Source organism: Equus przewalskii, chromosome 30 (genome assembly GCF_037783145.1).
Source record: "Equus przewalskii isolate Varuska chromosome 30, EquPr2, whole genome shotgun sequence".
In the NCBI taxonomy this organism is placed as follows: Eukaryota; Metazoa; Chordata; class Mammalia; order Perissodactyla; family Equidae; genus Equus; species Equus przewalskii.
Genome location: NC_091860.1, coordinates 7,490,956 through 7,500,965, shown reverse-complemented (window position 1 = coordinate 7,500,965; position 10,010 = coordinate 7,490,956). Strand labels below are relative to the sequence as shown.

At 42.8% G+C, this 10,010-nt stretch overlaps 1 protein-coding gene across 12 annotated transcripts in view; it reads left to right on the top strand.

Moving 5' to 3' along the window:
* The first annotated feature begins 2,627 nt into the window (after window positions 1-2,627).
* Window positions 2,628-10,010, top strand: part of WAC (WW domain containing adaptor with coiled-coil) — an 81,384-nt gene continuing 74,001 nt past the window's right edge. For 4 of the 12 annotated variants that reach the window (XM_070601363.1, XM_070601364.1, XM_070601355.1 and 1 more), the window contains exons 1-3: window positions 3,323-3,459; window positions 3,861-3,897; window positions 5,490-5,685. In XM_070601363.1, the coding sequence (XP_070457464.1) occupies window positions 3,419-3,459; window positions 3,861-3,897; window positions 5,490-5,685 (274 nt within the window). In that variant the 5' untranslated portion in view covers window positions 3,323-3,418. Of the gene's footprint in view, window positions 2,866-3,322; window positions 3,460-3,615; window positions 3,769-3,860; window positions 3,899-5,472; window positions 5,686-10,010 lie in introns of those variants that run through there. The other 8 variants (XM_070601362.1, XM_070601361.1, XM_070601354.1 and 5 more) reach the window with 5 other exon arrangements.

Below are 10,010 nucleotides of genomic sequence, written 5' to 3'. Positions count from 1 at the left end.
ATTCAAGTCAAGAGATTTTTTTTAAAGAAGGTAGCTATTAAAACATAAGTTGACAGAAGTGACCCAACTGAAAGGGGAAAAATTCATAATGAAAGCAGTCAATTCCAAGAGTAAAATGGAACTCAATGCAAAAGTGGCAAGTTTGGTCTTAGATGGGAATTTTAACAGTTTATCTATAGTTAGCGGAATATAGCAGTGTATCCAGATGTAGCAAGGTTGGTAGGTGCCGTTGTGGGAGTAGGTGGGAGCTGTTACTGATTTCTTCTATTTTCTTATATAAGAAACAAGATGATGACTTACTAGTGAGGAGTGGGGATGCAGAGTCAGGTCTAGAAGATGTTTAACAAGGCAGGGGAAAGGGATGCGGGGAATTAGCCTGAGGGGGTGAGTAACACAGCTCACTTCAGAGCACAGCTGTGTGTCTTCTCCAGCGAAGTTCAACCGCTCTCCTGCAAGCATACCATGAATTAACCAGGGTTCTGGTTTAGGTAGGTAAGATGGAGGAAGAGAGAAGGAAAGGATTGAAGGTATCTGCAAAGGCGAATTTATAACACATAACGGAATCTAAGGGAAGCAAAATCTTTAAAAAATGGCTATAACATTTAGATGTGTCCTTTAGTACATAGCTGATTCTCATTATCTGAAGTAGTTATGTTCTATAAAGTCACCATGAACCCTTAACTGCTCCTAGGGAAAATACAGCGTTAGGTGCCCGAGACTCTATTCGCAACATTTTCATCAATACAGAACTCCATTTTGTGTGTTTTTGTTTGAACACCTCATTTAATATATACTGTGGATTCATTAACACTGAACTCATCACCAAGAGCACTAGTGATTAGCCTGAAGGAAGCTTATCGAGGACAGTGTTTTCTCCACAAGGCACATCACAGCCTTCTTGTGCTTAAGAATATCAGACAGCACTTCAGCACTATGCTTGGGGGGGGGGGGCACTTAAAACTGCAAAACCACCAATAAAAAGCACAAAAAAGGTGAAAAACATAACACTATATATAGCGTGAAAAGCACATTTGTTTACAGTATGAGCGCTGAAACAATAAGGCAGAGTCTCCCCTTGTTTAACCTTAGCTGGGAATGTGCATGTCAGGCAAGTTAAATTTTTTGCCACTCTGGGCCCGTGCATGAATGCTGCGCATATTGATTTTGGGGTTACAAATAAATTTTAGTAAGTAGGCCAATTCGCAAATATGGAATTTGTGAAGAATGAAGACTGTACATTGCTTGGAACTGTTTCCTCCACAGCTCAGCCCAGTCTGCTGTTGACCAAATGGTACCAATTTCAGCAGACATCTGATTATCAAACAAGAAATTAGTAGTAAACTTTGCTGCTAGTTTTCAAGAAGTTTCTGCATAAGATTTATATATTACTTTTTATAGTTTTCCAAGCTGATGTCTCCTGTTTTCAACGTATTTGTTATGAAAGTGTCAGAAGATGCACACAAGCCAGTAGGGTTTTTTTTACCTCGTTTCAGTCACACTGGCAGTTTTTCCTTAGTTACTGACAACTTAAGAGCACTAAGTAAGCTTTTCCTGGTCTCCCAAATCGCAATAACCTTACTATTAGGCAGGTAGATGTGACAAATAAGGGTATGTAATTATTTTTTTCAATCAGTTGTGATTTCAGGGTGTTTTCTCTCACATCATTCTATCTCTTCATTAGATCCAACAATAATATAACTTGTTGAAAACCAACTAAGTCACTTTTTAATACTAGTTTTTGGAGTAGTCTTATTTCTAGGTATTTGTTTCCTATTTTGCTGTTTTATTCTACGTAAATAGTCGTATATTTATGTTTATTACAATCCTTTTCATTAAGCTAATGCTGCCTCAGGAAGAATTTAGAGCAGGGAATTAAGAAAGGCCGGGACGCCACCACCCTCAGAGAAAGCTAAATTTTCTGGACTTTTCCCTCCCAACGCGCCAACGCTGCTGGTGGGCCTGTGGCGCTACACAACACTCCACGGGCAGCGATGTCGGGGAGCAGCCCCTAGGCCTTTATTCCCATGGAGAACTTCCAGGGGGAATTTCCCGTCACCAGAGGACTCCAGCGAGAAGAGGAACTAGAAGAGAGAAAAACGGGAAACAAAGCAGACGGTGGGCAGGGCAGGGATGGGGTGGCAAACATTAAGCAGGGAGGACGGGCTCAGCGCGTCCTCCCAGCCCCCGCCCCGAGGCCCCCGGCCCAGCGCGGTCGGCTCCACGGCCCCGAGCGGCGCCCCCCTCGGGCTGGACTCCGCCCTGCCCGTGCGGACGCCCGGCCTCCCCGCACTGTGTCTGACCCCCGGAGATGCCACGCTCCGGTGTCTCCCCTCCGCGGACAGCTCGCTCTCTGGCCGCTCGGGGAGGGACTTACTTCTAAGATGCCCACGGCAGGCCCCGCCGACGGCCGGCCGGGCGCGCAGCGTCCGGGTGCGGGCAGGTGCCCAGGCCCGGATTCCGCCCCACGGTGCCCGAGGGAGTTCGGTGGTACCCGTCCGCCCGCCCAGGGGCTTCCGACCACCCAGCCGGCGCCCAAAGGGGCGGGGGCGGCGGCCCGAGAGCGCCCCCGGCGCCCTCCCACCCCCCGCGCCGCTGAGCGCACGCGCAGCACCGCCGCCTCCCTATTTAGTCCGCGATGGCTTCTCTCGCGCCCCACCGTCCTCCTCCCGAAGGCGGCTCCCTCCCCGCGCACCCCGGGGCCCCTCGGACCGGCCTCGAGCAGGTCCCCGAGCAGGACTGTCCCTAAAGGGGAACGGCGGTGGGCGGACGTGCGCGTGAGGAAAGAAGCGGCAACCGGAAAGAGCGGACGGGTCGCGAGGAGGCGAGCCAGGCCTCGGAGGAAGAGGAAGACCGGGCCGAGCCGAGGTTTGCCGAAGGCGGCGTTCCGGAGCCGCGCGGGGCGGGGAGGGCGGCAGAGGGTGGGAGAGGAGGGGCGCGGCGGAAACTGCCGAGGGTTTCCGAAGGCCGCCGCGGCCGAGTTGCCCGGATGTAGTTGGTGGAGCGGCAGCGGCGGCCCGCGCGCGGTGGCGGCGGCGGCAGGAGGAGGAGGAGAAGGAGCAGGCAGCGGCGGCGGCGGGGGGAGGAGGGGAGGAGGCGGCGGAGCAGGAGGTGGAGAAGGTGGAGGAGGCAGTCGCTCTCCGCGGGGCCGAGCCGGACGCGTCTTCTTGCCCCCCTCCCCCCGGCTCGCCGCTGCCGCCGTGTAGTTGGCGCCGCTGGCCGGGCTGAGAGTGAGCGCGGTGTGGACGGAGGGAGATGGCCCGGGAGCGCCGGCGCCAGTAACGGGGAGGTGCTGAGAGTCGCCGAGGGCCGCCGGGCCCTGGTGCCGGTGCTGCCGCCCGCCCGCCGCCTGCGCGCCCGCCCGCCCGCCCCTCGCGGCCGCTCTCCCCTCCCCCGACACACACTCACAGGCCGGGCATTGATGGTAATGTATGCGAGGAAACAGCAGAGACTCAGTGATGGGTAAATCGTCTTCTCCTTTCGGGCCGGGCCGCGGCGGGCGGGGGGCGGCGGCGGCGGCGGCGGCGGGGGGGCTGTTCCTCCGGAGCTGGTGCTGCCGAGCCGCCATTTTTGTTGTTAACCCTGCTCGGGCTCGGGCGGGGAGGAGGAGCCGCCGCGCGGGCGGGCGGGCGGGCGAGGACGGCGGGTGCGGAGGGCGCGCGGGCCGGTGCGCGGGGCTGCGCCCGCGCGGGGCCTCCCTGAGCTGCGCGCGCGTGTGCGTGTCTGTGTGTGTGTGCGCGCGCTCTTGTGGGCTCGCCGCCGGGCCGGACGGTAGGTCTCCCGCGGGGAGGGGCGCGGGGCGGCCCGTTTTCTTCCTCCCCCCCGAGATGTCTCATGTCGCCGTCTCTCTTCCTGTTTTTCAGCTGTCACGACCGGAGGGGGGACTCGCAGCCTTACCAGGTACCAGCCGAGGCCGGGGTGGGGTGGATGGGGGACGGCGGGGGAAGGGAGGAACTGCTACTCGAGCGCAGGCTTCAGAAGTCGGTGCAGGCCCTTCAGTGCAACAGATCCCAAACTAGCGCCGCGGGGCCCCTGAAAATCGTGTGTTAGGGTCCTTGAGCGCTCTCCAGCGAGGTTTAGTGACTTGTTTTGACAGGTGACTGGAGGGAGTTCGGTTTTTTTAAGAAAGAAAACGTTCTCGGCCAGGAAAGACCTGCCTTGATTACTTAGGCGTGAAGGAATCGATGGGATGAGGTGATAGGTGCCTTCTGAACCATATTTGTTTATTGTATTGGAGAACTAAAATTTACTGTGAAGGAATTAAAATTATAGCTGAAAGTTGACGTAAAGGTATTAAGATTAGATGAATGGTCTGGGAAGAAACAACTAATGCATTCGCAACTCTGACGTGTGTTGTAAACCACTATGTCTTCCCCTTTTAATTGTTTTTGGTGCAAATAATTGCCCTGCTAGTGAAAGACAATGCTTTTGTTTCTGTAAGAATCGAGATTTTCGGATACTTAGGTAATTCATTTTAATGTAGACGGTGCCAGGTATGTTGGTTCCTTTTTGTTACAGCGGTTGCTGCGTGGAAACTTTTTAAACATTATGATAGAGGTAGCCCCTGTTTTCAGGGGGAAAGATTTCATAAATGGTTGGTAACTAACTATCAGATGACACTAGAAATAAATAGTTTCAACATCTAATCACTTAAAGGATAAGAGAGCAGGTTTCTAAGCTGACACTTTTGTTACTGGCTGGCATGAGTTGTTGAAGCTCAAGTTAAAAACCTTGGGTCCCTGAGATGTAAAAAATAAAAAACATTGTTCATTACATTTGGGTAGTCAAAAATCTGACGCTACTGAATCTGCCCCTCTAAACCATAATTAACCACATTGTAAAAGACTAGTATATCATGTTTGTCCTACATGTGTTTTAGAGTGAAACTAAATCGTTATTGTGAGGGAGTTGCAGTATGTTTTGTTAGAAACATTGGGCAACATTTTTATACCTTAAAATTATATCCCACACTTGCAAGAGTAGCTTAGTTCGGTCTGAAGTGCTTTATTTCAGTCAAATTGGAGAGAATGATGCTTTCTTTTTTTGTAGGTTTGCAGAAACATGCTTATGGTTATTTACGCTTGGGGCTGTGCATTTTAGTTGTAGAGCAGAAATAGATTACAGTAGTACTCAATTGCTAATTTTATTTAGATTAACCTTTTTAATTCCTGGGAAAATTTATTGGGGAATTGGTGTACAAAGATGTCTGATTTCTTGTATTTACAGCGTACTTACTGGAGTGGTTTTTTTTCCTTTTCCTTTTCTTTTTTACATGTGGTATTATGATTTGTGTGAGGAGTTTTATAATAACTCTTGGGCATTTAGGACTTCTCCGAATAACTTAACGGCAGAATTGAATATGGAAATTTTATTGATAGAAATTCATAAAACTTAAAGTTAGTACATCAGATTTTATGATAAAATTAATTTAGGAAGTTAAGTTTAAAGTTTCAATTCTTTCTCTCTCTTTTTGGGGGGGTGATGTTTTACAGGCACTTAAATATTCATCGAAGAGTCACCCCAGTAGCGGTGATCACAGACATGAAAAAATGCGAGACGCTGCAGATCCTTCACCACCAAATAAAATGTTGCGGAGATCTGATAGTCCTGAAAACAAATATAGTGACAGCACAGGTCACAGTAAGGCCAAAAATGTGCATATTCACAGAGTTAGAGAGAGGGATGGTGGTGAGTAGCCTTTTTTTGAAACTTTCACGTATCTTTATTTTTAATAGTAGCTCTATATAAAACAATAGGTGGTAATATTTCCAGCTTGCGGACATTACCATATGGTTATGTCATCAAAGTAATTTTATTTTTATCAAGTTATCTGATTCCTAAACAAATGTAGAAATGAGGTGCAGACCTGAACATCTGAAAATGGACTTCAATGTTTGATAACTAGAAATGCATTAATAATGTAGTCTACCAAATGCTTTATTAATGATGAGAGAAATACAGGACATTTTTCTAAGAAGGGAGCTTTAATCTTTTCAAATAAAGATTTCAGTTTGTTTGGCTTAGTTTATTTTGAGATCCTTGTTGCTACTTGAGTTTATTTTTTAAGGAGTTCAGATGTGTTTCCTAATGATAAATTATGAATTTAAAAACAGTATTTTTTTGAGACAATTCACAGGTTAAAAAAAATTTGATATTCAGAAAATTTCTTTTAGATTTTTGTTGTAAACATTTAAAATATTCTGTATTCTCCAGGATGTTGTTAATAATGTAAGTTCTATAACGTGTTCATTGAAATATTCAACTTTTTAAAAGTTACTCTCATTTCTTTTGAACACTGCTGTTACCCTTCAGTTGTTACCTTGCCTCAAGCTCTTTGTGGCAGGAGGCTGAGATCAAGTAAACTCAAACTGTTTTCTAACTTAATTTGCCCCAAATTTACCAAAATATCAGATTTCATGTCTCAAGCATTCATTGAGGAACAGACCAATTTCACTAAGATAGTTAAGACCATTTATATTTTTTCCCACTCTAAGATTTTACATTGCTCAATAGATAACATGTTTGAGATAAATATACAATATTAATTGTGCTTTTATAATCTGAGGAAACTAGTACCATGTGGCTTTCTGCTTCTGATTGTCAACCAGCTTCTCAATACTTTGCTTACTTTAAGAAACTGTCCTGCATCTTCTGGGCCTCTTTTTTGCCTCTGATAGAAATCAGCTTTACTCAGTTTGATCAGATAGTGAGAAACATTGACGTCTGTACAGAATTCCTGGATTAAGGGAATTAATAATGATCAGACTATTGCATTAAGATGAAATAATTTAGATGGTTATTGGATGGGAGGACAAAATATTTCTCTGTTGAATATAGCTATTGCTTTGTGCTACTTATGCAGATAAAGCATACATTTGTTTGTAAGTAACAGTAGCAGGTGGGTTTGGTTATTAAAGTGTTGAGTTCTTTGATGGCAAAATTAAACTATTAATAGTTTTAGTTTGTGGGTAAATTTTCTATAGTGTTATGTGTAGTCTGAGGTTATACTGTCATCAATCACTCTTTTATAGTGATTTCATTTCAAATGTTAGCTCTAGGAAGGCAGGTACTGCTGGTACTATATTTTAATTTTAAAATTTCGGGGATTGTGACCAAATAGGATGTGGCATCTTGTCTCCTTATAGATAAGTATCTTAGATTCTCTTCTAGTGATTACATTTCAGTTAATGGGTCATCCATCCCCAAATCCAGGAAGACATCAGTGGGGTGCTCTAGGAAACTTGTAAATGCTTTGATACATTTACAGTGAAACAGGCCTGATAAATTCTTTTACAGGTGAAATAATCTCAGGCACATTCTGTTGCTTATTCATTCAACAAACATTGGGCATCCACTGTATGTCAACAATTGTGTGGTGTTTATGAAAGGAAAGATAAGATGTGATCCTGGCCTTGAAGCTATACTTAAAGGTTTTTACTCTTGAGAGCTAGTGGTGTTTTAGCTGCTTACTTTTTCTCTACTCCTTTTTTTCTTCATTTTGATTTTGATTTTACTTCCCATGGGAACTCCAGATACCTCTTGTTGGCTTTTAGTTTCCTTTTTATTTGCATCTGCTTGCTGATGTTTCTTTAGCTCCATTTTTAAGAAACTTCTTATTTTTCTGATCTAGTCATTTGCTAAGTTAGGCCTCACTTTCTTTGCTTTTTAGCTGCTTGTCTATCTTCCTCTGGAGCCTTTTAACTAATGCTATAACTCCATCCCTATCTGTACCATCCCTAAGATACCTGGCTGCCATAACACCACCATAATATATATTTCCATTCTGGAGTTTAGAGGGTTTTGATGTTAATTCTGTCTGTTAAAGATGGTAATTCTTCCCTCATTTAATACTTACATATTTAGTCGTTAGACTTTGACTCCGGGTGCTTTGTTTACTGCTAATATGTCTTTGAAAGTAAGCTTTTTAAACTGCATACGAGTAACTATCACAGGCATTTGTACTACCTTAGATTTTTATCTTTAAATAAATTTAAATGTGTTCCCTTAGATTTTTATGTTTAAATATGAAACTATATAGGTAAATATGCTTACATAGAGAGAGTCAAAACCATTATCCAAAGTCAAATGCAAGTGAGTTGGATTATCTGTGCACTTAGCATGTGTAAGTAACAACTTAATGTAAGAACAGGTTACTATATTGTTTATTGAGCTACATAATTTCAAATGTTATATTTTTAATTTTAGAATTAAAAAAAATTAATGACTAGTAAATATCTAAGAACTTAAGAGCCTGTGTGCTATTATTTGTAACTTGTGTTTTACAAAAGCAAGTTAAACGAATGTGAAACTGTAAGATGTGTTGATGTTTTTCTCAGGATTGGGCTTCGCTGGTATCTATCCACATCACAACATATTTTTTTCAGTAATTACTAGATTTCTTTCATAGCACCTTGCATTTCCTTGAAAAGTGCCAGTTCAGAAATAATGTATAAAAGGACTTTAAGATATGCTGTAAAAAGTGGGAAAGTAGGGATTGAGAGGGATTGTCACTCCTGGAAATCTTTAGTTAAGAAAAGACTTAATGCAACATAGCATTTACAGTTAAGAGTTAGGGATTTTATCCCTTAGAGGTTAGTAAAGGGAATGTAGATTATTGTAAATTGAGGGAAATTATGTGAGAGTATAACTTACTAAAAAGGTTCTTGGTGAAATAGTTATTTTTATGTATCCTGTGATCTGTCTGCAGAACATATAATCTTTTGTTTAAATATAACCAAAAGCAAAAATCTTAAGGTATAATTATTAGATTTGTGTTTTGTATCTAAGACCTGTTTTCAAAGGTGCAGCTGATGTCCATACCTCACAAGTATGAGCATAGAGTGCAGCTTGAGTTTATACTTCTGTGCAATTTTAAAACTTTCCATTTGATTAAAATATGTTTTTCTGGAGGACTGGTTCTAAATGATGATTTTACCAAGTAACTTTAAGAATGATGATAGTACAGATGAATTTAGGAATGAAGCGTATCTTTACATAGATTCTGTAAAGCTGTTCCACAAAACTTCAACCTCTTGAGGGTTGTCCCCTTTTTCTCATCATCCCTCTCAGAATTAACTATAATAAGATATATTTGGAATACTTGTTAGAAATATCTTTTTTGGGGAAATAACTTAGCTCAATTGGTTAAATGAAAAGTATTCTTTATTGGTTCCCCGATTTGTGAGACTTAGTGAATTTGCAGAACTTTGTAGTTAGCATCCAGATATCTTGGGTACAAAGGAAAATTGCCCTTAGTGGTTTAGTAACCATTATTGCTAAAGATTTTCAAGTTTTTAGCTGTGTACTAAAAGTTTTTAGCTTGTTTTGTCATTTAGCTGTATCTGGAGAAATTTGGAAGTGTATTTTCATACAGAAGTTACTGTAATTAACATTTGAAGGAATTGTTCAGTAGGGACCATTTGGAGACAATTGATGTTTTCATAGTTTTTAAAAAAAATAACAGTAATATTTCAGTCTTTCGCAGTGGATAATAGACTGTGATACTTGTACAACGTGGCCTGTGGATGTTCAGATAATGTTATGTTTTGAATAAAATGGAATATGCTTTGTGTATGTAATCTTAGAAAGTACTGTGTAAATGAACAGTCTTATTTGATCCTCACATTGACCTTGGAAGGTAAATAGAACAGATAGTATCCTTGTTTTAGTTTCACAAATGAGGGAAATTTTACTTATATAAAATTGAACAAACAGTGACAGAGTTGAGTGTGGACATTAGGCCATTTTCTACTTTCTAAGTTGTATACACTGTCAGAGATGAAACCTTTAGGCACGTTGAAAGCTTGTTTGGTAGGTGTTTACTATAACGCAAATTAGTTTAAAGGTAATTTTGCTTGTATCCTCTTAGTGCCTTCACCTGACTTTCCCCAGTGGTTACAGCTTACCTAATTATAGTGCAGTAGCAAAGGCATTGACATTGGTACAGTGTATGTGTGTAGTTCTAGACCAAATTATCACGTCAGTGTTTTACTGTTGAAGATAAGTTTCAACAT